Here is a 25,954-nt window from a genome sequence, read left to right as displayed (position 1 = left end):
ACAGTGTTGCACAGTTTTGGAGGACTGTGTCTCCGCTAAAAGAGACATTTGTGCTCGCAAACACAATCCGATAAGTAATCGAGAAACACGTAAAGGAACTCTGGTTATCGGAGTCACTTATTGCACGATAGTTTCAGACAAAAACGCCTGCTTATATCGATGACAGCCTTGTTTTTGTTGCGCTTACGTTACGAAATTAATGTAAAGTAGCCGACGAATCTACGTTCTACCAGTATAAATGGATTAAAACTAACAACAGCATAAGTGTAAACTGCTGGTGAATTTCCCAAATAGCCATATGAAAAAGCTAAAAGTACGTGCAAATGGTTGAGAAAAGGAGAGAACGAAAGCCACTATGAGTTTGCGAGAGTATGTGTGACTACTTTGCTCTCTGGCTCTCTCTATCACACACACTCGCACAGAACGCTCTTCTCACATGCTCTCTCTCGGCCGGTAGCTCTAGCTGTCCCGCTCTCGATTTATCAATAAAAGCAGTGCGTTAGAGCGGCATAGCCGCATGTACCAAGCGCGTGCGCCTCGTGCCCGTCGGCTGTCCATGTGTGCGTGTGTATTCGCATTTTCAGTAATTTCGAAAAAAAATTTTGTATATTTGATGGCGACTCAGAAGAAACTCGCGCGTTTGTCGAAAAATCGTAGCGCGTACGTATATATCGGTGTGTAGAAATTACTAAAAATTGTGGTAAAAAATGGCAAAAATTATATAAATTTGTGTTCGAAGTGGAGTGCTAATTGCGGGGGATCAGATGCGAATGGAAAAATGTTGAAATTTATAAGATTTTAGCGCCAAAAAATGCATTTGAAAAATGTGAGACTTCAATGGACATGACAAATTTTTTTTTTCATTTTTTTCGGTGGTGGAACAAAAGCGAACGAAAGAGGAGCAAGAAGCAGAAACGTTCGTCAGTGTGTGTGCGTGTGTGTGTCGAGTGAGGGGGCATGAGCATGAACGTGTGTAGTCACCAAGTGAATAATATTAACAAATAAAAGAAGAAAAAACGAAAAAAGAGGAATACACACGCAGAAGCGCGCGAAAAGTTTCACTCGAAATGAGAAAAAACAAAAGCAAAATATACTAGCGCTAGTTGATTTTCGCTAGCAAAAAGAAACCGACGTGCACATTGAAAATCTATAATTTTGTCGATTTTGTTATTGTATTTTTTGATTTTGCGGTTTTGCGGCGCCGTCGGTAACGTTAGCATACCGTTACGTGGCCTACGTAGCGTGGTGACGTACAGAAGACGCTTACGTTGTGGGTTACGTTACATTTGTCGCTGGGGATTTTACTCTTTCTCCCTCTCTTTACGCCACACTCATTCTCTGGCGCGCGCAAATCCAAAAATCTCGAGAAAAAAAATAGTGCCCGATGTGACCAATATTTTTTGTTTTTATTTTTACAGTTGCAACTTTTTAACAATCGTGTACAATCTGTATGTTGTATATGTTCAATTCAAAATTCAGCAACAATAGCAACAACGCAATTCAGCAACAACAACAAACAAAACCGACAAGCTAAACTTGGCTAAGACAAAATCAACATCCAGCGGCAGCGCGGCCATAAACAAAGCCAAAATCAAAAGTCATTCGGATATATACATATATTCGCCCATAATAGCGAATAAACAGTAACAGAACGAGTGGATTTAACGAAACAACAAAAAGAAAAGAAGAACGATAAAATCCAAAGGAAAAGTAAGTTTAAAAAGTGCAGCGCACGTGGCGTTTACCCCCGCCTCCTCCACCACTAGCCGCCCACCTTCGCACAGTGGAAAACGACACAAGAGCGCGCCTCTTCGGTTTGCCCCAAGGACACTTTGCATTTTCTGCTAGTTTTCGAGTATTTGCTTAGGGGTCAGCAACCCGGCAAAATGGAGGGAAATTTCGACACGACAGCTGCTTTTCCCCGGATTTATTCAACTGCCGCAACAACCCTTTTTTCCCCGTGGCCTGGGAAAACGATGCATTCCATGTTTATTTACAATTTAACTGTGCAATAACTGAGATACCAAATGTTCCCAGGGTGATTTCGAATTAATCTGCTACTTCTACTGATCCTAGATTTCTTTTAACTCGAATGCAACATCATATCGTTTTTGAAAGCAAAGCAGTCCAAATGATTATTATAAAAATAAATAAACTAATCTAGTTTACTATTTACATTCCCAAAGATGTGATTTGTTGGAAAGATTTGTTCGTTTCACTTTTATATTTTGAGAGATTTTCCTTTATACTGTGAATATTATTCATATATATTATTCACTATAAATAAATAGTATCTGTGCATCCCACAGATTTCCTATATTTTATCATAATATTCAATGGCAAATGACTTCGCGCCCTCTCCCAATTTCCATTTCTCTCTTTCTATAAATCGCATATATCTGCATATGTACTTTTTACCGGCATTTAGGATTTTCGTTTATTCGCTCTCGTTTGTGTTCAATTGTTGTTGCTGCTGCACTTTGCTGGTTGGCGCGTAAATAGGCAAACGCAATTTGTTTGTTTACTTGTCGGGCGCTAAATTGAAGATATGTTTATCGTAAATAAGCGCAAAATTTCGATTGCGGTGCGGCGGCTCTCTCACTCTCTCTCTCCCTAGCTGTGAATTCAAATTCATTGATGCTTTTTTGGTGCTTTGCTCTTCGTTTTTTGCTGCTTCTTCTGATGCCTCTGCTTCTTCTTCGGCTTCTGCATTTGCTGCATGTTGCCATGTAAACCGGCTTTAAATTCGTGCCACTATTAGCACGATTTATTAACCTAGAGGCAGCTCCCCTTTCCCACCCCCTTCCATCCCATGACTCTTTATCAGACCCGCTCCCTCTTTCTCGCTCGCTCGCTCTTTTTGCAGATACACAACGATGGCACTAAAACCTACAACAACAAATGCTCTCCTCGTCCGAATGCCACTTCACACACACACACTCGAACGCAAACACACATGGACGGCGACATGCCGCCATATTTGCATTTGGCTACGTATTACGTAGCCCCCTACTGTTGTCTCGCTCTACCGCACGCCTGAGCAGCTGCAACTTTCAGTCGAGAGCGTGCGTTAGTATGTGTGTGTGCCAGTGAGTGTGCTTCACTTGAGAATTTTATTTATTTAAATAAAATTGATATATTTGCCCGTAGTTCAAGTGCATGGATTTTAAGCAGGACAGAAATAAAAATATTTAATTAATGAGTTGAGTGCTTGGTGAATGAGCTTTAGGCTTGCGAGGTAAATAAAAACGATGTTTATTTTTCCTGCTACAACTGTTGACCTTTATTTATTTGTTTGGACGTAAGACAGATTTCTGATTTAGTTGTAAAAAAGAGCTTAAAATAAAAAAGAAATCACCATAATGGAAATATAATAAAATGAGTTTTCAATCCTGGGTAGCGTTTAAAAAATACCCATTCCCCATTTCATTTCCAATGCATGCCGTTGCTGTCTCTGCTTCTTCTTCTTCCGCAACTCTGCTTCTTCCCTACGTCATCGTATCGTTCTACGTGAATTTCTGTTGAAAACTCAAAGTCTACTGTACTACATAATTACAACCGCACGTTCGCCCGCTCTTTCGCTTTTGCTCTCTTGATACTCTCACGCTCGCTCTCTCTCCCTCTCTCCTGTGTTTAGAGTGCTTGTGTGTGAGATAAGTGTGTTAATGTTTTGTTTTGTTGTGAGAGCGAGAGAATCGCCAGCTATTGTGTATTAAATATTTGTTATTCCTAATATTCCAATTATAAATATGGCGAGGGGAGATTCTAAACTCCAAATACGTTGCTGGCCTTGCTGGTGTCTACCTTCGTTCGTGTTCGTTATTCTTCCGTTTAATTTTGCGTCACAAACGCACTTACACACACTCGCATACGCACACTTGGCAACTAACAAAAACACAGTGGGCCAAATCGGACCATTAAGTGCATCTTAAAATATACAGCTGATATCTGTAAAGCCCAAAGTGAAAGCGATCAAAAACAAAAAGAAAGATGAAAAGAGAAGAAACATCACTTGCCGGCCGGCGGCACAAATCCACTTGTGAGTGTGCGTGTGCGAGTGTAAATAAATTCGCAACATCAACAAAAACTCTAGTTGGCTAATAAACAAATCGGCGCTAAAAAGCAATGGCAAGTGTTTGTGCTTGGCCTACATATACGAATTTATTATAAACATTAAGAAAACCGTAATGAAAACCAGGGACTTTCCAATTAACTGTACAATGGATTTTAAAGTGCGACTTGAATGCAATTTGTCCACTGTCATTTAGGAATATCGGCAAAAGGCAAATTATTCCACTGTATGCGTGTGTGTGTGTGTGTTCGTTCTTCCTCTTTCTCGCTCACACTTAGTTGCTTAGTTGAGGGTGTTAAATAAAATGTGAGAAACGTAGAAAAGTTGGAATTACGTGCATTTTATTGCCTTTTTGTCATGCCGTTTTCACTAGCGCTGCAACAACAACAAACAAAACGAATGAATCATGCCGAATGACAAGAATTCAACTTTAAAAAGGCGGCGTGGTGAATTTCTCTTCATGCAAACACAACACACGCCATATTCGTTCTATGTGTAGTGAGATTTTTATTGCGTGTGTGAAATGAAATAAATCATTCGTTTGTGCGTCTGCATTAATGTATATTTATTGTGTTTATTGAAGGCTTTTTTTTTAAGGTTTACTAAACGTATTTTGCAGCGTTTAGCGTGCGCCATTTGCCTGCTTTGCTTGTTCTGTTTCCTCAAGTGCAAGCGAGACAGCTCTATTGTGCGGTCTGCGTATGCGTGTATGTGTGAGCCGGGCGCTCTCTCGAATTTCGAACTAGAAAATGAGAGCGCCGCTCCTGGCTCATCTTTTTATTTTTTTTTTGGTGTTGCTCTCTGTGAGTGCCAAAACGGCGGCGGCAAAGTAACTACTCACGACCAAAACGGTGGAAGGGAAAAACTAAATGAAACGGCAGACACCGCTAAAAAAGTAAAGAAAAACGGCTAAAAATAATGTTGAAATCTAGAGTCAAACGCATAAAGTAATAAATACTAGAAATATTGCGAAGCAAGTGATTTGATTGCTGTTTAAAAGTGCTCGCAATTGATTGTTTTGCACTTGGCTTGTGTGCGCCAGTGTATGCGTTTTGTCGTTCTCCCTGTTTTCAGCTTCTTCCGTGTGTTCTGTTTTGTATTTTCCGTTTTCCTGCCGCCTCTGCATATTCTACATTCTACATTCGTTGGTGTCGCATATTGTTTATGGCAACCGCCGCACTTTTAGTGGTACATTGTGATTGTTATTTTCGTTTCTATCTGTTTGTTTGTGGGCCTCATTATTTATTTTTTGTTTATGTAACCCACAATGGAGGAGTGTTGTGAAATGCAAATCCCACGACTAGAGTTGCAAAATATCCGAATGTACCGGCTAATTTGGCTTTTTTGTATTTTACTCTCTTTTACAGATTTATAGCCGTCTGTGCTGTACTAGGATTTTTGTCAATAATAAGAAAGGATACAAAGCCACAATGACTCTAGTAGCAGTTGTACTTGTCAAGTCCTTGGCCCTCGAATCAGGTGAAGCCAGCCGATTTCAATGAGAGGAGCCTGGGCCCTGAGAATCTGGAGCAGGCGAGGTGAGTACATCCTCTAGACTCGAAATGCTCCTGACAATCCTAACTAAGTCATGTATTTTCTCAATATCCACAGTGCACAGACATTGCTGAGCATGAAGCAATCACTACGGACCACTACACAATTTTATCCCTTGAACAAGAAGAGATTCTTATCAAAAACCAGAACAGAAGCACCAGGATCAGGAGTTGAAAAAACGATAGGCGGCGGAGGATTACCAGGAGTAGGAGTCGCAAGAACAGCAGGAGAAGGCGTAATCAGTCGCAGGAGGAGGAGGTGGTCACCGGCCACATAAGACCAGTTCCCCCCCCTAAACCCACTTTCACCCCCCCTACATACCCTCTAACGAAGGAATCGCAAGGAGGATCAAATCAGTGGAAAAGGAGGAGAGACGGAGGCGGCCCGTGTGTGTGTGTGTGTGTGTGTAGGTGGAGTGTGTGTGTTGGCCGTCTCAGTCGGATAACCATCAACCCGGATCCTTAATCCCAAGACACAAATCTCAAACTGAAGCACCAGAACCACCACAAGAACCACCACCACCATGTCGTCCAGTGAGCCACCGCCTCGTTACGAGCCACCCGTGGAGCCAGTCAATGGCATTGTACAGCCACCGGTGATTCCACCAGCGGAGCGGCCCGGCCGCAATACGAACCAATTGCAATATCTGATCAAGACGGTGATGAAGGTGATATGGAAGCACCACTTCTCGTGGCCCTTTCAACAGCCCGTCGATGCCAAGAAGCTCAACCTGCCCGACTACCACAAGATCATCAAACAACCCATGGACATGGGTACGATCAAGAAGCGGCTGGAGAACAACTACTATTGGTCCGCCAAGGAGACCATACAGGACTTCAATACGATGTTCAACAATTGCTATGTCTACAACAAGCCCGGCGAGGATGTAGTGGTTATGGCCCAGACGCTCGAGAAGGTCTTCCTGCAGAAGATCGAATCGATGCCTAAGGAGGAGCTTGAACTGGAGCCGGTCACGGCCAAGGGTGGCAAAAAGAAGCAACGGGCGCCGGCTACGCCCAAGTCATCGTCGGGTGGCGCTGGAGCATCCACCGGTTCTGGTACATCCTCGGCAGCAGTTACCAGCGGACCAGGTAGTGGCTCCACCAAGGTGTCAGTCGCTGCCTCATCCGCACAACAGTCCGGCCTGCAAGGAGCGACGGGAGCAGGCGGTGGATCTTCAAGTACACCGGGAACTCAGCCGGGTTCCGGTGCGGGAGGAGCGATCGCCGCCCGACCCGTATCCGCCATGGGCGGCACGGTTTCATCGACGGCCGGCGGTGCACCGTCCATACCACCGATTAGCACAATGCCACCGCACACGGTACCCGGCAGCACCAATACGACGACGACAGCGATGGCTGGCGGCGTTGGTGGGCCAGGTGCAGCTGGAGCCAATCCCAATGCTGCCGCCCTGATGGCTAGTCTTCTGAATGCGGGCCAAACGGGCGCCTATCCCGGTGCGCCCGGCCAGACGGCGGTCAATAGCTCCTCGCTTCTAGATGGCAGTACAGCCGCAGTAGCGGCGGCAGCAGCAGCGGCTGCGGCGGCGGCGGCGGCGGCAGGAGGTGCAGCGGGAGCCGCTGGAGGAGCAGGGACAATACCAGCAGTTGCCGTCAATGCCGCTAACGCCGTTCAGGCCTATGTGAATGCGGGCGTGAGCGTCGGAGTGGACGCCGTGATACCGCCTCAGCAGCCCGCCAAAATAAAGAAGGGTGTCAAACGGAAGGCGGACACAACAACGCCGACGGCCAATGCCTTTGAATCCCCGTACACGCAAATGGACTCCAAATCGGCCAAGATTGCGACGCGGCGGGAGTCGAATCGTCAGGTAATTGGCAAGAAGGTAAGAGTAACGGGCATCGCCAGTCGTATAAGTATGATCATAGTCCCTCAAGAGCTCGCACATATAAGTTTATATTCAGGAGTGTATTTTTTTTTGGAGTTCACACAAAGTGTGCCAATCTATTAGATCAACTAGATTGATTCAAAAGCGTGAATTTGTATTTAGTTTTAAAGTCGTAATTGTCACACCGACTCTTCTTAGTTTAATTAAAATTATCATTCAATTAAAGCTCCTGTTTTGCATTACTTTTGATGTATCAAGCTCATATCTCGGTCAGACTGATCATTTGAATAATTTCCTTTGCAATTACAATAATAACCAATCCAAATGCACAACAACAATCGATCAAATCATACACTATACGCCGTCCTGCCTTTTACTCGAAAGCCATCTCATAGATTTGTAAATAAATCGAAATACGTGAGTGGGGATTTGATTTGACCTACAACATATATGTAATTATATAGAGTCGAATTTCATCCTCATGATCGGTAATCATTTTGTCACAATGACATGCGAAGGGGATTTAAATTGACCTGCGATTTCAGGCGTTAAGTTCCATTGGCATGATCTGCAATCATTTGTTTTGGAATCATTTGATTTATTTCGATGCTAACCCCATGCTGCTTTTTGCTCGTTTTATTTTCTTTTTCTTTTGCGTTGATTTTGTTTGCACTCAACCAACCAACCAATCAATCGATCGATCAAATCAACACCAACAACCACACCAATCAATCAACAACACCAACAACAACAAACCACAAATCAACCAAATCATCAAAAACCGAAACGATGGGTCATTCTGAACCACAGGATCTTACATTCCAGGGCTCGGGATACAATATGTCGCCGCTAGGCGTCTCCGGAGTGCCCGGACTTGGCGGTCTAGTTGCCGGCGGCGTGGCTGGTGTTGCGGTGGCCAAGAACAAGGAGAAGCTGTCGGATGCGCTCAAGTCGTGCAACGAAATCCTCAAGGAGCTCTTCTCGAAGAAGCACTCGGGCTATGCTTGGCCATTCTACAAGCCAGTGGACGCGGAAATGCTTGGCCTGCATGACTACCACGACATCATCAAGAAACCAATGGATCTGGGCACAGTCAAGCGGAAAATGGACAATCGCGAGTACAAGAGCGCGCCGGAATTTGCCGCCGACGTGCGATTAATATTCACCAACTGCTACAAGTACAATCCGCCAGATCATGATGTTGTGGCCATGGGTCGCAAGCTGCAAGACGTATTTGAGATGCGCTATGCCAACATCCCCGATGAGCCGGTAGCCAATGCGGCCCACCATCACGGACATGGCCACGGGCATGGTCATGGCCATGGCCACGGTCACGGGCATGGTCACGGACATGGTCATGGTCACGGATACGGCGGCTCCTCCTCACTCAAGCACGATGCCAGCGATTCGTCCAGCGAGGACTCCAGCGATACCGAAAACGAATCCAACTCGGATGAGGAGCGGAGCGCTAGGCTGAAGATGCTCGAGTCCAAGCTGCTCGGTCTGCAGGAGGAGATCCGTAAGCTGTCAGAGGAGGCCTCCGCCAAAAAGAAGGCGAAGAAAAAACTCAAGGAAAAGAAAAAGTCAATAGGCGGCGGATCAGGCTCTGGTTCGGCTTCGCACCATTGTCACGCCACGGGCGGCGGTGCAAATGCTGGCGGAGCAGGCGGTCCCGGATCAGGCGGCCATGGGAGCGTTTCCGTGCCAGGCGGTGTCGGGTCCTTGGGTCCCGGTGGAGCGGGCGGCGCTAATCTCAACGCGCTGCTCGGTGGCTCATTGGTTGGCCATGGCGGAGCGGCCGTCGCAGGAGGCGTTCCCAATGTGGGTGCGTTGCACAGCCAGGTTCACGACGTGGCCATGGCCTTTAGCCAGATGGCGGGCGGCGGTGCCGCGGCCGGTGCTGGCTTTGGTGCCGGTGTGACAGCAGCAGGAGCATCGTCGGGCGGCAAGGCGGGCACACTGGCCGGCGCTCTGGCAGCGGGCGCAGCGGCAGGTGCCGGCGGTACGACGGCTGGCAGCGGCAGCAGTAAAGGTGCTAAGAGCAAGGGCGGACGTGGCGCAAAGGGCAGCGGAGCCGGCGGCGTTGGTGCCAGCAATAATGCCGCTGCGGGCAATGCGGCTGGTGGCGCAGCGGGAGCTGCAGCGGGCGCTGGATCTGTTGGAGGTGTTGGCGGTGCAGGAGCAGCGGGCGGCGGCAATGCCTCCAAGCGGGCCAAGGGCAGCAGTTCGGCGGGCGCTGGCGGTGGTGTTGGTGGCGCGAATGCCAGCGCCGGTGGCGCCGGCGCACGCGGCAGCAGCAAGAAGAAGCCTAGCCAGGTGATGAACTTTGACTCCGAGGAGGAGGACACGGCCAAGCCAATGTCGTACGATGAGAAGCGCCAGTTGTCGCTCGACATCAACAAGTTGCCAGGTAAGTTGTCGATTTTATTTAATTCGAATTGGGATCGATGGATACGTTTTCGTGCACACCCATATCTTTGTAATAATTACTGAACCACAATGATGATCCTTTAAATCGTAAAAGTGCCAACGATTTCACTGTAGAGCTTCACTAATTACCCCATTCTGTTCGCAGGGGACAAGCTGGGCCGTGTGGTTCACATTATCCAGAATCGGGAGCCATCGCTGCGTGACTCCAATCCCGATGAAATAGAGATCGACTTCGAGACGCTGAAGCCGTCGACGCTGCGCGAGCTAGAAAGCTATGTGGCGTCGTGTTTGCGCAAAAAAACACGTAAGCCATATTGTAAGTTTGTAACTAAACCGAGACCACAACAAAAGCCAAAGCAAATGCAAGTGCAAATGCAAAAGCAAAAGCAAAAGCAAAAGCGAAAGCAACAGCAAAGCAGCAAGAACAGCAAAAGCTAATCAAAAATAAAGTACCAAGACCAAGTACAAGAGTCAAGTTAGAGGCAATCCATACTCATTGCGAGATAAATGATAAAATTTAGAACAGAAGAATACCCATTTCCATTTTGGCTTTGCTGACTGCGCTTCCAAATTTGATTTTAATTTCGAACCGAAAACCGTAGTGGTCATGTTTAGTTAGTTAAACTCGAAAAAAAACAACAACCAAATCTATCAAATGTATCAAACTTAAATCCTTATGATTAAGATTTTCAACACTCGAGAGTTTCTATCCAGTTCATCTGTTCCAGTTCCTAGCAAGTGCATGCAAAAAAAAAAAAAACCAAATAAGGACAAAATAAATGAAACCCCCTTTTCCTTTCCTCAAGTAGCTTGTGAATGCTGTAGAAGTGCCGATGTGTTACAGAAATCTCTAAAGCCTACAAATTTTATCATATGGTATGATCGCAAAAAACCTTTTTGATATTGGGTTTTGATTCTCAAGAGATTTTTGTAACATCGCTAATGACATTGCCGCTTTACCTTTTTTTTCCCCGTCCAAATTTTGAAGACATTTTGTTTCGAGCATGATCTTATATATTTTCCCCTCGATCAATCTTCCCTCCCACTTCCATCGTCGCTCTATTGGTTTGAAAATCAATCAAAGTGTGTAAACAATTTGTCATTTTTCCATCTCGCAGATAAAAAGCCTTCTGGCAAGTCGAAGGACGAGCAGATGGCCGAGAAAAAGCAGGAACTGGAGAAGCGCCTGCAGGACGTCACCGGCCAACTGGGGGCAAGCAAGAAAACCGCCAAGAAAGGTATGTACACACGGTTGCGACACGGTGAACATGCAATGACCATGGAATATACCTTGGAATTTATCACTTATTTGTTGTTACCAGTTGCTATCTTTTGTACTTATTCATTCAATTCAACGATACTTATTCCGTAATATTAATTACTTCCCGCAGATGAGTCCGCTTCGAGCAAGGTCGAGGCAGTGCAGCCGGCGAATCCCGTGTCGTCGAGTTCCAGTTCCAGCGATTCATCGTCGTCGAGTTCGAGTGATAGCAGTTCGAGTGACTCGAGCGACAGTGAAGCAGGTTAGGACGCGTTTTGTTTGTTTGTTTATTTTATACAACTTTTTTTTTATTAGTATACATAGAAATATGCAAATAGAAATATATATATATATATATATATACATATATGTATATATATAGATACGTTGTTTGAAAAACAAACAGCAAACTCACTAAACACACAAAAACCGATGCAGATGCAGATACAAGTGCAGATACAGATGCAAATACAGATTGCGACTTTAGATACAAGACCCACAATTTTATTATATTATCGTTTTAAATTAGGTAACTATAGATACAAAAAAAAAAAATGAAAAAAACATAAAGCCAAGGGGCGGGGCGGGCGTGGCTTGAGTCAGAGAAGAGAAGATTCGAACGAGTAATGAACTGTCGTGAAATTGTAAAAATATGTATTGCAAATAAATATGAATTGAATATAAAACGGACAGAATCAGGAGACTTGAGCAAAGCGATTGGCTTAATTCATTGAGTTGGAAATAAATAGGTTTATCTAGTTGTAATGTAATAGCTACACCATTAGCACGCCCAAGAGCGTATGCCAATACAGATGATCGTGTTTTTTTTTTTTGCCTAACATTTCTTTCTATTATTTTGTTTAAGTTAGATACGAAAATCAACACACTGAACTACGAAATAGAAGGAGACAGACATAGACACTGAGTCGCGAGCTGGGGAGCGAGCGAGAGGGGAAATGATAAGGGTATTGTTTCGATTGAAGACGAAGACCGACTGACCAAGAAATCCCGCTCAAAAAAAAAAACGAAAACGAAAACCAACTTCTCTCTCTCTCTCTCTCTCGCTCGAATAGGGTATCTTGAATTATTGAATTTAGCGCATTTTGTTTATGTTTTCGTGTGCTAAACAACAAAGGAGAATGACAAGACGACCCTTAGACTGCAAAAAATTGAAACTTCCATTTGCCAATCGTCTGATGACTGATATGAGAGGCCAACGAAAAGGACATCCAACTCTGATTTAATATTTTTTTTTTTTTCGTTTTTTTTTTCGATCTGTTTATTTTTACTGAATTGTGTTGTTTTAGAAATGCCCAAGAACCAAGTTCATGACAAAGTGCAATATGCATTTACTCTAAGAAAACAAATGCACCCGAATATATGGAGTCTAGCGACGTGAATTGTGTCAGTTGAATCAAAATTTAAATGTATTTAATTCAGATATTTGAGATAAATATTTCGAGACGTAGCCAAAAGCCCATATGGGAAACAAAACATGTCGAAGATTATTAGTTACATGGCAGAGTTGTTAAACAAATTTGCTGAGGGAACGTTTAAACTGAGGTTTTTGTTTCGATTCGCACGTGAACCACATCAGAGTTGGGTGATGATCGGTCAGTATCACAGTATCAGACGGTTGGAAGGGCCACTCAGTGAGATACATATACACTTATCCATTTGCATGAAATAGATACACTAAATACAGACGAGAACAACACGAACCGAACGGCAAAACATTATATAAGCGATATGTATGTATATATATATAGATATATATATATATATATCTAGGTCTAGTACATACTTAATTATATATACACACCCACACACATATATATCATATTTAAGCATTTGTAGGTATTAAACGAATTGTATTTGTAAATGAAAAAAAATCTTACACAACACACATACAAAACTATCTAAAATGAGAACATTATGCAAAAAAACACACACACTTTAACTACTTTAAGTCTTTTGAACAAGAAAAACCTTATTATTACCAATATTATGATTATTATTATTATTATTATTATTATTATTATGATTATTATGATTATGAGAATATGCTGAAAAAATCGTGAAGCAATTGTGTATTGGGGGCAGCCAATTTGAAAAAGAAAGTAATGAATTCCAACTCCAACCAACCAGTCAATCAATCAATCAATCAACCAATCAATCAACCAACCAACCAACCAACCAACAAACCAACCAACCAATCAAACCCAAACCAACCAATCGAACCAATCAACCAAATATCAAAGCTCCATCAAATCTACAAAGCAGCAGAGCAACAATGCATGATTGATAAAAGATCAACGAATAAATCGAAATATAAACTTATCATCCACACACACATGATAAGTACTATCAGAAGTACTATCCATTATGAGTATATATATCTCAGAGGCAGCTTACTAGCAATCTTCATCGATCATCATTATATCCATTCACCACTCCCCCACTACTAAAATCAAATGTTGAAATGATCAAGGGTTTTGCACTCTACCAACTAGGCCAGGCCACCAATTAGACCATACATATATGTAATATGTATCGCATAATAGGCGACTCTAGAACAATCTTCTCCGCCGATTTTCTTTCAGGGTGCAAGTCCCATAGTCCCCGAAACGAATACTTCTGTGCCAATTTCACATGTTTTTCTAGTCCTGTTTCTTGATAATTCAAATGTGTTAATCCAAGCTCCATTGTGACGATCCCTACTGTCATGCTGTCTGTAAATGTAATAATCCAGCCGATAGGTTTTTTTTTTAGTAAGCTGATCAAAACACGCACATATAAACCACCTACAGAACGTAACAGAACTATGTGTAATATATAATAATAATTATGCAAATGAACAATAAACATAATAATATAAACTGAATGAACCAAATAGAAGAAATAATTAACATATGCAAAAAACGTATGAAATTCTCGATACACTTGCAGACAATGTGTAAAAACAAAGAAAGTATGAAAAGCTTCGAAAAGATATGAAATGAGATACTACATCTATACGCAAAAAATTCAAATACGTAATTCGAAATACAACCTAAGGAGAGAATACGTAAGAGAACAGCACAGAGAGAATGAGAGAAGAACAGGGGCAAAATTCAAATTAAAATTCGAGGGCAACGAGACATTGAGGAATACTTTCATTTTACTTCTAATTAAGTCGGCTGACTACTGTAAATGTTAAATTGTGATGTTATTAATTATTTTAACGTTTTTAACCTCAAAAAAATTTAAAAATATATAAAAAAAAGTGTTTCCAGGTGGAGCGAATGAAACTGAAACACTGCAATTAGCAAAATTCGCAAGCAATAGCTCGCACTATCACTTTGAACCGCGATTTGCCTAATATCACTCTATAATTGTATATTCGTATCATTAGTTCGTGGTTAATTGTTTGTTGATGTCATTAACTTAATGTGTAAATGTGGGAGAACCGTCATCCGAAAAAAAAACCGCTTCCAGATCACTTCCAAGAGGACTCCATGAGTAAAAAACCGAAAAGACAGCTTAATGATAAATACAAATCAACGGATTAAAAACAAAATATATTGTAAATATCCAAAATCAATTATCGTGAGCAAAAACAATCGAATACTTAAAGTGGGGTAACGGTATCGTGTTCTTTCATCTATCTATCTCTTTCTCTCTCTCTCTCTGTGTCCTTGCCACTGTGTCTGTCTCTGTCTGTAGAAGTAACGGTATAACTAACGGTATGAGAGAAGCGGAACGAATCGGAATGGAACCAAGCGTAACGTAAATAGAGTCTTGCTCTATAGCTTACTAAACTCAAACTAGTTCTATATACATAGCTATACTTACATAGATAGATGTATGCTATACATATGATCAAAAGAGGTATAAAACAAAAACAAATACAAAAAGAAAACAAATAATTAAATGTATTTTAAAAACATTTTATTATTTATTTTTCGGCTGTCGGCTTTCCCCTTTACACATTGTTTGCACGTTTTTTTCAAAAAAAAAAAAAATAATAAAAATAAATATATATATATTATATTACGAAAATATACAAAAAAAAAATGCATAGAAGAGATGAGAATGATTGATGATATGACGAGATGATAATGCAATGGAAATAAAGAAAATTTAAAAAAACAAATTGCATAAAATCAATTTAAATATAAATTTTTACTATTAAATTAAATCAAATTAAAATCGCCAGGAGAAAAATGAAATAAATTACAAAACCAACAATAATAATTATTAACAACAACAAACAAAAGCACTTTCCACAACATGTAACAATATTTAATTTCAAATTAAAAAAAACTTAACGGTCGAAAGCAAGCAGTTTTTAAAGAGAGCCAATCAGTAAGCAAACAAAGCAGTCAAGAAAAACGTTGAACTATTATGCCCCAGATTATTTATAGATTTGGATTTTGTTTTTCAAACCCGATTGCCTGTTCTTCAGGATCCAGACATTTTGTATGTAGTCAGGTCAGGTAGTCGAGGTCACCACACCCTAAAAACGCTTTTTCCAATTCATTTATATGTTTTATCTTGAAAGCCCAATTATTGTAACCTGTTGTTAAAAAAAAAACTGATCAGAGAAATGCAATAACACCAACATTACACAAACGTTAACACGCTTAAAATCGTTTTGTTAAATGTCGAAAGCAGAATTTTTCGAGCGTTAACATTAAAATCAAAATGAGGTATGATAAATCAGTGCATTTTTGGTTACAATTTGCACAGGCGACTCACAACAAATGAAGAATAAATAAAATAAGGTATAAAATAAAATAAATGAAAGGATAAATAGTTAAAATCTTAGGGAAAGAATAAAGGTAGAGGGAATAAGAAGAAAGGAAGAAAAAAGAGCGGACGACGCGAACTACGTAACGTAACCCGACACACGAAAACAAATACAAATACAAGCAAACCAACACACACACACATTTAGCATTATGGAAACACACGCATACATTTAAATATTTATAGTAAAAACAATAATAATATTTATTATTAAAAAAAATGGCAGCGCAACAGCAGCAGCGAAACAAACAACAACTAAACTAAACTAAAAAAAAAAACGCAATGAATACAACAAACAAAAACGAAAAATGAGAAAAGAAAATGTTTATTAAAAAAAGAAGAAAAAAACTTTCTGTGTGTTTTCTCATTACCGCCAAAAATGCATTTCTTTTCACAGTGGAGAGATAACTAAACGATAAAAATGCGAAAGTAGCGATTATTTAACAAAACCGATAACAAATATCGATTGGAAGCCCCGATGGTTGGTTTGGTTGCGATTACCCAATGTCCTCATCCATTTGGCTGGAGCATTATAAAAAAAAAGGAGTGGGAGGGGGGGGGCGTGGACGAGGCGAGGGGGTCTCTGGTCGTTCTTTTTCAGTTCATTCACAGTTTAGATATTGAAAAGTGAAAGTGGGCGGAGAAAGGCAGATAGACAGAGAAGTGCAGAGAAGAGAAGAAAGAGTGCCGAAAAGCGGCCGCTCATCCACCAAACTCCAAAAACCACCACCACGATAACCCACCCACCACGACACAATTGTTTCATCGATCGGCATTGTAAGAGGTATTTTTATTACACCTATATTATATCTATTTATATTTATATTTATGTGAACCGTATACCACCGCTAACGTATTGTTTGTACGACATGTATGAATTCGATCTAAGTCCTCAAAATTTACTATCGCTTATAACTTGGTTGGGTTGGTACTCTATGTGCTCCAAATCGGTCCCAATTCATAAGTATAAACTTACTGCTTCGTTTTAGAGGGCAATCTTAATACGATTTACGTTTTAAGTTGCTCAATTTCAGTTGCGTTCTAATTTCATCCTCATTTTTATAAACCAATTTGACGTGACATATAGAGTTCCACCCCGGAATTTTTCCCTTACTTTGTTGCTGTTAATTATTTTAAAGCCCATTAGCTCTGATCCGTTCTGCGATCATCGCGGTCGCCGTTCTTAGCCAATCTCTCTCATTTAAAGTTTTGGTTATTCCCGCTCCAACAGGTGATGGTGATGAGCGACCGCCGCGCAAGAAAAAATCCCGAGACTCGAATGGAAGCAATGTAAGTACCCAAATCCAGTGACTCAATGTCAGGGCGATGATACGGAAGAACATACTCTACACTACATACATAAATACCTATTATTATTTCGATCACTTATCATCTGATCAAATTCCAATTGGCATTGATTGCATATTTGATGCAACACGATGATGAATAATCTGAAATAATCAAGTGCCAAATGCAGCGTACTTATTGACTGTCGTGATAACCAGAGTTAATGTAACACATATCCATCTACCCGTTCCCATTTCCATTCCCTCTCTCCACGCCGCGTCTCTCCTTTAAATCTGTGCTCGCAGGTAAATAATCCAAGTATAAATGTGGTAATGGGCGGCAACCTGCCGAGTGGCGCCCTCTCGCCGACGACCATGCTGATGGGTCTGGATCATGTGGTGAACTCCAACACGCCCACATCACAAATGTGTAAGTAGAGCATAGTCGGTGTATATGTTTACAGAGATTTGTGATTACCAAATCTTATGTTATGGCTATCATAGGCCAGAGATCTCTGTAAACCATATATACATATTCGTGTAAAGTGTGTAACTAACTAGCGTTTCTTGTGTGACTCCCAAACTTCCGTGATCCTCGTGTAGCCAATATGCTGGGCAATGCCAATCCGCTGACGGCAGCTGCCATGCTAAATAACAACAATAAGACATCGCTGCCGGGTAGCAACTTTGGTGGTGCGCCCGCTCCCGGGAATATGATGCATGCCGGCGCCGGCGTTCCAGTTGCCGGTGCTGCCGTTTCGGCATCGACGGGGCAGCAGCACAACAAGAATGGACCAAATGATCTAAGCAAAGTGCAGCCTGGTGGTCCCATCAATGCCGCCCTGCCGCCGCACAGTTTCGCCGGAGGGACAGCAACGGTGGCCACCAGTCAATCGAGCGGCGGCATTCGCATAGCCAGCAATCTGCACAAGCCGTCCGGCCTGGGCGGCGGTGATCTTGGCGAGCATCATGCGGCACTTGCTGCTGCCCTGACGTCCGGTATAAACAGCACCGGCACTGCTGGCGGCGGCATTAACAATAACGGTGGCAGCAATAACAACGCTAATCCACTGGGCGGATCGCATGGGGATGCGATGGTCAATGCCTCACTGGCCTCGCTGGCCTCAGGCCTCAAACAGATACCACAATTTGATGATCCCGTAGAGCAGTCGCTGGCCTCGCTGGAGTTCAGCGCCGGTTCTACGGGCAAATCGGGGCTGACGGACAATTTCTTGATGCAGCAACACCTAATGCAGCCCGCCGGACCCCAGCAGCAGCAGCAGCAGCAGCAACAGCAACCATTTGGCCATCAACAACAACAACAGCAGCAGCAGCAGCAGCAACAACAGCAGCAGCAACATATGGACTATGTGACTGAGCTGCTAAGCAAAGGAGCTGAGAATGTCGGCGGCATGAATGGCAATCATCTGCTGAACTTCAACCTGGACATGGCGGCGGCCTACCAGCAGAAGCATCCACAGCAGCAACAGCAGCAGGCGCACAACAATGGCTTCAATGTGGCCGATTTCGGCATGGCTGGATTCGATGGTTTAAATATGACAGCTGCATCATTCCTCGATCTGGAGCCCTCGCTTCAGCAGCAGCAGATGCAGCAGATGCAATTGCAGCAGCAACACCATCAGCAGCAGCAACAGCAGACGCACCAGCAACAGCAGCAACATCAGCAGCAACACCACCAACAGCAGCAGCAGCAGCAACTAACCCAGCAGCAGCTGCAGCAGCAGCAACAACAACAGCAGCAGCAACAACATCTCCAACAGCAGCAACACCAACAGCAGCACCATCAGGCGGCTAACAAGTTGCTGATCATACCCAAACCCATCGAATCGATGATGCCCAGTCCGCCAGACAAGCAGCAATTGCAGCAGCATCAGAAGGTGTTGCCGCCGCAGCAGTCGCCCTCGGACATGAAGCTTCATCCAAATGCGGCGGCGGCTGCTGCTGTTGCATCAGCGCAGGCCAAATTGGTGCAGACATTCAAGGCCAACGAACAGAACCTGAAGAACGCCAGCTCCTGGTCCTCCCTAGCATCAGCGAACTCACCCCAATCGCACACGTCGAGCAGCTCGAGCAGCAGCAAGGCAAAACCGGCCATGGACTCGTTCCAGCAGTTCCGCAACAAAGCCAAAGAACGCGACCGTCTCAAGCTGCTGGAGGCGGCAGAGAAGGAGAAGAAGAACCAAAAGGAGGCCGCTGAGAAGGAGCAACAGCGAAAGCACCACAAGTCGTCTTCATCCTCGTTGACTTCGGCCGCTGTGGCCCAGGCAGCAGCCATTGCAGCAGCAACAGCAGCGGCGGCAGTGACATTAGGAGCTGCTGCAGCAGCGGCGTTGGCCTCCAGTGCCTCGAATCCTTCTGGCGGCAGCAGTAGTGGCGGTGCCGGTTCGACCAGCCAACAGGCAATCACTGGCGATCGCGACCGTGACAGGGATCGCGAGCGGGAACGTGAACGTTCCGGCAGCGGTGGCGGTCAGTCTGGCAATGGGAACAACAGCAGCAATTCGGCCAACAGCAATGGACCAGGCAGCGCGGGCAGCGGTGGCAGTGGCGGCGGCGGAGGCAGTGGACCAGCCAGCGCCGGTGGACCAAACAGTGGCGGTGGTGGCACCGCCAACAGCAACAGTGGCGGCGGCGGCGGTGGCGGCGGACCAGCGCTGCTTAATGCTGGCAGCAATAGCAATAGTGGTGTTGGCAGTGGCGGCGCCGCCAGCAGCAACAGCAATAGCAGCGTCGGCGGCATTGTTGGCAGCGGCGGACCTGGCTCCAATAGTCAGGGCAGCAGTGGAGGCGGCGGCGGAGGGCCAGCCAGTGGTGGTGGCATGGGCAGCGGCGCCATCGACTACGGTCAACAGGTGGCGGTGCTAACACAGGTGGCTGCCAACGCCCAGGCTCAGCATGTGGCGGCCGCTGTGGCCGCTCAGGCCATTCTGGCCGCCTCGCCATTAGGCGCCATGGAGAGCGGAAGGTAATTCCAAACTAGACCCCTAATCTTAACGGCTCAATCTGAACGTACATTTTTATTCGTAATAATTGCAGGAAAAGCGTGCACGATGCCCAGCCGCAAATTTCGCGCGTGGAAGACATTAAGGCGTCGCCGGGCGGCCAGGGTCAGAGTTCGCCGGCACAACAATCGCCGCAGGATCGGGCAGCCGCCAAGCGAGCCGAGCAGCGGCGGGCCGAACAGGAGCGTCGCAGGCGCGAAGCGGTAAGTCAACCGACGCGTTGTTTCCCATTTCAATTCAAAGTCTAAGCAAATGTCCGTGCTTTGCAGTTGGCTGGCCAAATCGATATGAACATGCAGAGCGATCTCATGGCCGCCTTTGAGGAGACGCTGTAGGCCAAGGCCCGGAGAAAGTCGACCAACCGGGGCATTAGCGTCAACGGCATCACCACTACAACCACTACAACCACCACCTCATCCACCATCACCTCCGGCGGCCAATCGAAGCGGCGGACAAGGCGTCAGTACCACCGCACCACGTTGGACAACGGCTTGCAAGAGCAAAAGCAAAACGGCTAGGACAGCAAAAACGACGACGGTTCGGCACAGAACTGTCAGAGCAAACAAATAACCAACCAACAACCAACAAACAAAACATAGAAAACAAACAAACCAACCAGCAAACAAACCAACCAACAAATTAAGGAAGCAAAGAGCTAAGGTTTAAACCAAGAAAGCAATGTTCTATGGCGTAAATAACATACGTACATTTAGTGAGTATATATATAATGCATATACGGATGGAGCGAGCGCTAAGGGAATATGTTGTGAAAAAGGTCAGCGAAACCAATCACCCAACCCATCCGCAGCAGTTCCAGCAGCAGTAACAATTAAAAATAAAAAATAAAAAAAATGGCAAATTTCCTTCGGTTAGCAAATGATTCTTCGCAATTTTTTTAAAAATCACTTACCATCTCGCTTATTATTTTGTATTAAAATTACGATTATGATGATAATGGATCGTGGCGACAAAGATGTCCGCACATGTTTCCAAAGCTTATTATTTTTAATATTATTGATTGCCTAGGCAAGTTTAGTTCGTAGGTATACACTTAATTGATAATACTTATTTTTTTTTTTCATAATTGTATACACACACACACACACACACACACCTATGCTTAGAGTTGTTAACTAATTTAAAAACAAAAAAGGAGAAAACCCCAACAAAAAAAAAAAAAAGAACAAACTAAAGAAAATCGAAACAAAATCAATTCAAGAAATCCAACCGCAAGGGAACGTCTCAGTCCAAATTGTCGGTACACGAATTCTTATTTTATTTGATTAACCAAAAGAAAATGTTATTAAAAATGTAGTCCGATCCCCATTCCCAAATCATCATCCTACGGACCGCTATGAGCAAATTCAATGAAATCTTATTGTTTTTCGATTTTAATTCGGCACATCACCCATGCACCTGTAATTTATACACACGCAAAAGGAACACCCACACACGCACACACACACACCCACACCTACACCTACACCCAAACACGCCGGCAGACACTGGGAAGAAATCCAGCACGATCCGCAGAATCAGAACCACAAACCAATAATATGGATACAAATGTAGTTAATAAGTCACAACAACCACGACATTTTTGTATATGCCAATGACGCGCCTAAACAAAAAAAAAAATGAAAACAAAAAAAAAAGAATGAAAAGTAATCCGAAATTGCTTTCTAATGACCAGAAGCCTTCGCAAGTAGGTGCCAGGATGCAGGATGCTATCCCCCAAATTGCAGTGACAATTCAGTAAATTAATGATACATGTTTGGAGTCTCTGCCGTCTTCCACCATGTGTATTCTTCGTCTACATCTTCACCCCCACCATCTGCATGCATCCAATCCTCCTTGTCAATGTGTCCTTGTATATAGATCCATGGGTCCTTCCAGATCATCTTTCCATCGGGGACTCTGATCCTGAAATAGCAGTAGGATTTATGATAGCAACTATCTGTGTCGAATCTAACCAAATCTGTAACTGTATCATGCACCTTTTTTTTTATGTATATTTGGGGTTCTGATTTCTATTTATTCTGTGCGTGAGCCTGTGTGTGCCCTGCAGTTGCATTCACCGATCCATTTTCATCGATGAATCACCGCTCAATTTGTTTTCAAAGAGCGATGAATTGTGGAACTGCAGGGTGTGGTTGAGATTAGGGATGCGTGTTTGTCTTTGTATATAGAGGCGGTCAATAGGTTCGTGTCTTTCCCCGGCTTACACTCGCAGCAAATTTCGTTTTGTTTGTGTAAATTAGTTTTTTTTTTTCGAAAGCGAGTAAAGAACAGAAAAAAAGATCACAAAACAACCCTTATTCTATATAAAGAACATATATATATATATATACAAAAATATATATATTTAAATACGAAAAATGTTGTATCTAGTAATACATATACAAAAATGAGAAACATTTTTTTTCTATACTTAATTTTAGCATTTAATTGAGAATAATTCGCACGAGGAGATAAACGTGAAATGTATGAAAATAAAAATTGGGAAAACCAAACGATTCAAACAAAAGAAGTTTTTAATTCAGTCAATATATATATATAAACAGGAACATATATATAGTAAAACCTCTATATATAGCGACATCCCTATATTTGCATATATGAATATAACACCAACATATATATATATATATATATATATTTTAACATCACCCGACGACAGAACAAGACGCATTTGATTTTGTCCAATCTGATCGAATCGCCCAAGTTCTAGCAGATGCATTTGGCATACTAGCATATAATTGTTGACCTTTTGTTGTTACCTAACGAGGGCATTAACTAGAAGACGATGATGATGATAAGGCGTAGTATAGCAAGATAGAAAGATAGAAAGATAGCCTGATAGCAGGATGGCTGGATAGCTGGATAGGATGGGTCAAGTGGAGTCGAGTCGAGGAGTATGTACCATATAGCAAAAAAAAAAAAAAAAAAAAAAAAACTCACTAAAGAATCACTTTTCTGAAACGTAAAAGCAAACGATCTTAGCCTTAAGCGCCTACCGCTAAACAGAATAACTTTAAAGCAACGTTACGTGTGGCACGTAATGCAGGAACTAATAATACTATTATTAATAATAATAATATTAACTATTACGATTATGAAGCAGAAAATCAAGGGGGAAACTAGTTTTCGCTGGCAGAAAGGGTGGATATAGAAACCATTACATTAACATACATGACATCATTTTGGCCCCTTTAGCATTCTCTAGATATACAAATACAAGAATTCTTAGTAAGCCTATTATTAATGGAGGAGAGCGTGTAAGCAGAAAATGCGAAGGAAACCAATTAACAAGTAAAACGTAAAACATAAAACATATTTTACCTTTAATGCGTACACTTAGTATTAATGAAATGGCCGACAAAAGCAAAAAACTATAAGAAATGAGACAAAAAATAAATAAAAAGGAAAAAAACAAAAAACTAAAGAAAACAGAGAAAATTTGCAAAAAAAAAAAAAAATAATAAAAAAAATAAACAAAAATTCATAAAAAAAAAAACAAACAATAGTGTGTTCTTATTTCATCGAAATTGTAATCGAATCGTTATCAATAGTGCCTTTTTCTATATTTATATATATTTTTACATATGCACAGTAATCAATGGATTGATTATTATTGTTTATTATTGTTTATTATTATTTTGTTTATCTCGAACCTCAGCTGAAATAATCGCAAAAGGGTCGCAACCTGCCAGCAATCACAAATCGTGCGATAAGAAGGTTATCTGCAGCATCAGCACCTTTCTGGGGGCTATAAAAAAGTGATCGCCACCGAATGGGGCGATCAGTTTGACTTTTGAATTCGTCGCGATGTTTTCGATTAACGCCGTGATCCTGGGCATTTTGGTTACTTCCGTTATGGCCCAGGATGCAAGGGGAACGTGTGAACTGAGCATCGGTTCTCCGGCTCCGGTTGTTATTAGCAATTTTGGCTCCCAGCGTTTATTGTTCGATTCCGTGCGAAAATTAGAACGGGAAAATTACCAGACCATTGACCTTTTCTGCGCGAGCGGATTTTCCATAGACTATTACAAGTACTGTTTGATTATCTTCTACTCGCATTTGCTGATGATTTGCTTTCAGCTATTACAACAACCAGATCTCGACTACAATCAAAGCGACTAAACTTACAATGACCTGCGACCCTATTCATCGGTTTACCTATAAAGATGGCATAAAAGATGTAATTAGTGTTCGGTGTCTGGAGGTCGGCCCTCAGTTGTTTGAGAGCATGAACAAATTGCCAAATTGCACGGGCATGACTCTAGTTGTCGGAAGAAAATTCGATGGCATTGGTTTAATAAAATATTCAGCATTGTGCTATGATTTGGCCGCATTTCAATTGAAATATATTGGTTATACCACAAATTTCAATAATATCCAGATTTTCCCAGAGGTGGGTTGTGTTAACTTTTTGAGCAATATTATATATTGTTATATATTCACGTATTTTGTTTTTTTTTTTTTTTTGTTCCATATACATACATGTGTAGACCCAATTGGGACAACTTAACGATATCGGACTTGATACTCCTATCAGTTACCAAAAAAATCTATTCGAGACCATCAGGTAGGTGCAATAAGGAGGTTGCGCTATTCCTGTGATTAGAGGAGTGGCTCTTTGATTAAAATCATAATTAACATAATATCAATTCGAGCAGCAAGAGTGAACTTGATGCGTACTTGGCAAAGGAGAAGCAGTTGTTCACGGAGGACACTTTTCAGGTTGGCAGTTTGGTCCAGGATGAGATGGTTAGTAGACACTTGGTTGTCTACGAGGACTTGCTGACCACCGTCTGGTTGGAGGTTCTGCGTTCCGGCAACTGGAAGCATTGGACGAAGGCAATGCGTGATGCCATCGGTGTCCACTTCGACATTCGTTTGGGTGTTTCCGGAACCGTGAAGCTGCCGACGTTCGCCGGGCAATCATGCAACGGAAGCCGATCGCTCAACATTGAACTGATTGGTGGCAAATTCCTGCCCATTCCCGCCCACATTTGGGCCCATGTTCACGCTGTGGAAAAGTCCGGTACCGGACAGGATGAGTTCGTCATCATTGGACACAACTCGCCCTTCGTGCGTAAATGCCATTGAATGTGTTATGCTCAGAAATATTCAATCCTTTCGATCTTGCAGTATCGCAGTGACTTAAGCAATCTGTGCCCCTCGATGTGCAACCAAGTGTCCTGGCTGAGGAACACCCTCTTCTCCAGACTCCACGAGTTTCCCGCCTTTGGAATGGTGCAGTGCTGCCGTGTGGAGGATGTGGCCCACAAACTGGACAATTTTCCCGGTCCCTTTGAGAATGAAAATATGAATGTCAGCAGGACAACCGAGGCTACCACAATATAAACAGTTCCCTTTATATTATCCCTCTGTTCCAACAAATATGGGACTCTTTGTGTACATGCAATTTGTATAAAGCGCCTTTTAATGCATTAAAATGCATTTAATGCAATAATACTTGTCTATATAATCAGCCCGTATTGCTTTGTATCCGTATACGATCCTTAATTCCAGTAATAAAGTCACAATTTGCGCATATTTGAATCTTTAAATATTATGTCAGTCTTCGACTAGCTCTTGTCGAACGCGGATGTAAAATCTTCTATTCTCTCTGAGAACATTTTGGTGTACATTAAATATTTTCTGTTTTCTTCTTTAATTGTGATA

At 42.7% G+C, this 25,954-nt stretch overlaps 2 protein-coding genes across 10 annotated transcripts, besides 1 other annotated feature; both read left to right on the top strand.

The window, feature by feature from the left end:
• Positions 1-140: 140 nt before the first annotated feature.
• Positions 141-23,769, top strand: fs(1)h (female sterile (1) homeotic). 9 transcript variants are annotated; one of them, NM_001272392.2, is made up of 11 exons: positions 5,440-5,610; positions 5,684-7,469; positions 8,298-9,882; positions 10,048-10,206; positions 11,021-11,140; positions 11,294-11,425; positions 17,162-17,244; positions 17,547-17,670; positions 17,844-20,226; positions 20,298-20,466; positions 20,533-23,769. In NM_001272392.2, exons 2-11 carry the CDS (start codon positions 6,150-6,152, stop codon positions 20,596-20,598), a joined length of 6,141 nt encoding a protein of 2,046 aa, NP_001259321.1. In that variant the 5' UTR covers positions 5,440-5,610; positions 5,684-6,149; the 3' UTR covers positions 20,599-23,769. The 9 variants fall into 9 exon arrangements, with proteins under 9 accessions (NP_996370.1, NP_727228.1, NP_996369.1 ...); NM_078523.3 differs by having other exon boundaries at positions 5,684-7,454; positions 8,283-9,882; positions 17,186-17,244; positions 20,533-22,786; NM_206647.3 differs by lacking the exons at positions 17,162-17,244; positions 17,547-17,670; positions 17,844-20,226; positions 20,298-20,466; positions 20,533-23,769 and adding exons at positions 141-201; positions 1,419-1,710 and having other exon boundaries at positions 5,684-7,454; positions 8,283-9,882; positions 10,048-10,218; positions 11,294-16,141.
• A 290-nt stretch (positions 23,770-24,059) lies between these two features.
• Positions 24,060-25,836, top strand: CG2233 (uncharacterized protein). Its single transcript, NM_132205.3, has 5 exons — positions 24,060-24,315; positions 24,365-24,677; positions 24,775-24,851; positions 24,943-25,357; positions 25,418-25,836. The coding sequence occupies exons 1-5, from the start codon at positions 24,092-24,094 to the stop codon at positions 25,631-25,633; spliced, it is 1,245 nt and encodes a 414-aa protein (NP_572433.1). The 5' UTR covers positions 24,060-24,091; the 3' UTR covers positions 25,634-25,836.
• Positions 25,837-25,847: 11 nt separating this feature from the next.
• Positions 25,848-25,954: part of a mobile genetic element that runs on past the window's edge.

This window comes from Drosophila melanogaster, chromosome X, assembly GCF_000001215.4.
Source record: "Drosophila melanogaster chromosome X".
NCBI classification, from domain to species: domain Eukaryota; kingdom Metazoa; phylum Arthropoda; class Insecta; order Diptera; family Drosophilidae; genus Drosophila; species Drosophila melanogaster.
Note: the sequence above shows the minus strand (reverse complement) of the source record. Positions and strands in the feature narration are given on the sequence as shown.

Excerpts from the sequence above, each read along its gene's own strand:
- CG2233 (NM_132205.3), top strand. The coding sequence starts at position 24,092 with ATGTTTTCGATTAACGCCGTGATCCTGGGCATTTTGGTTACTTCCGTT. Across the intron at positions 24,316-24,364 it reads TTTTCCATAGACTATTACAA|CTATTACAACAACCAGATCT; the intron begins GTACTGTTTGAT and ends ATTTGCTTTCAG. Across the intron at positions 24,678-24,774 it reads ATATCCAGATTTTCCCAGAG|ACCCAATTGGGACAACTTAA; the intron begins GTGGGTTGTGTT and ends ATACATGTGTAG.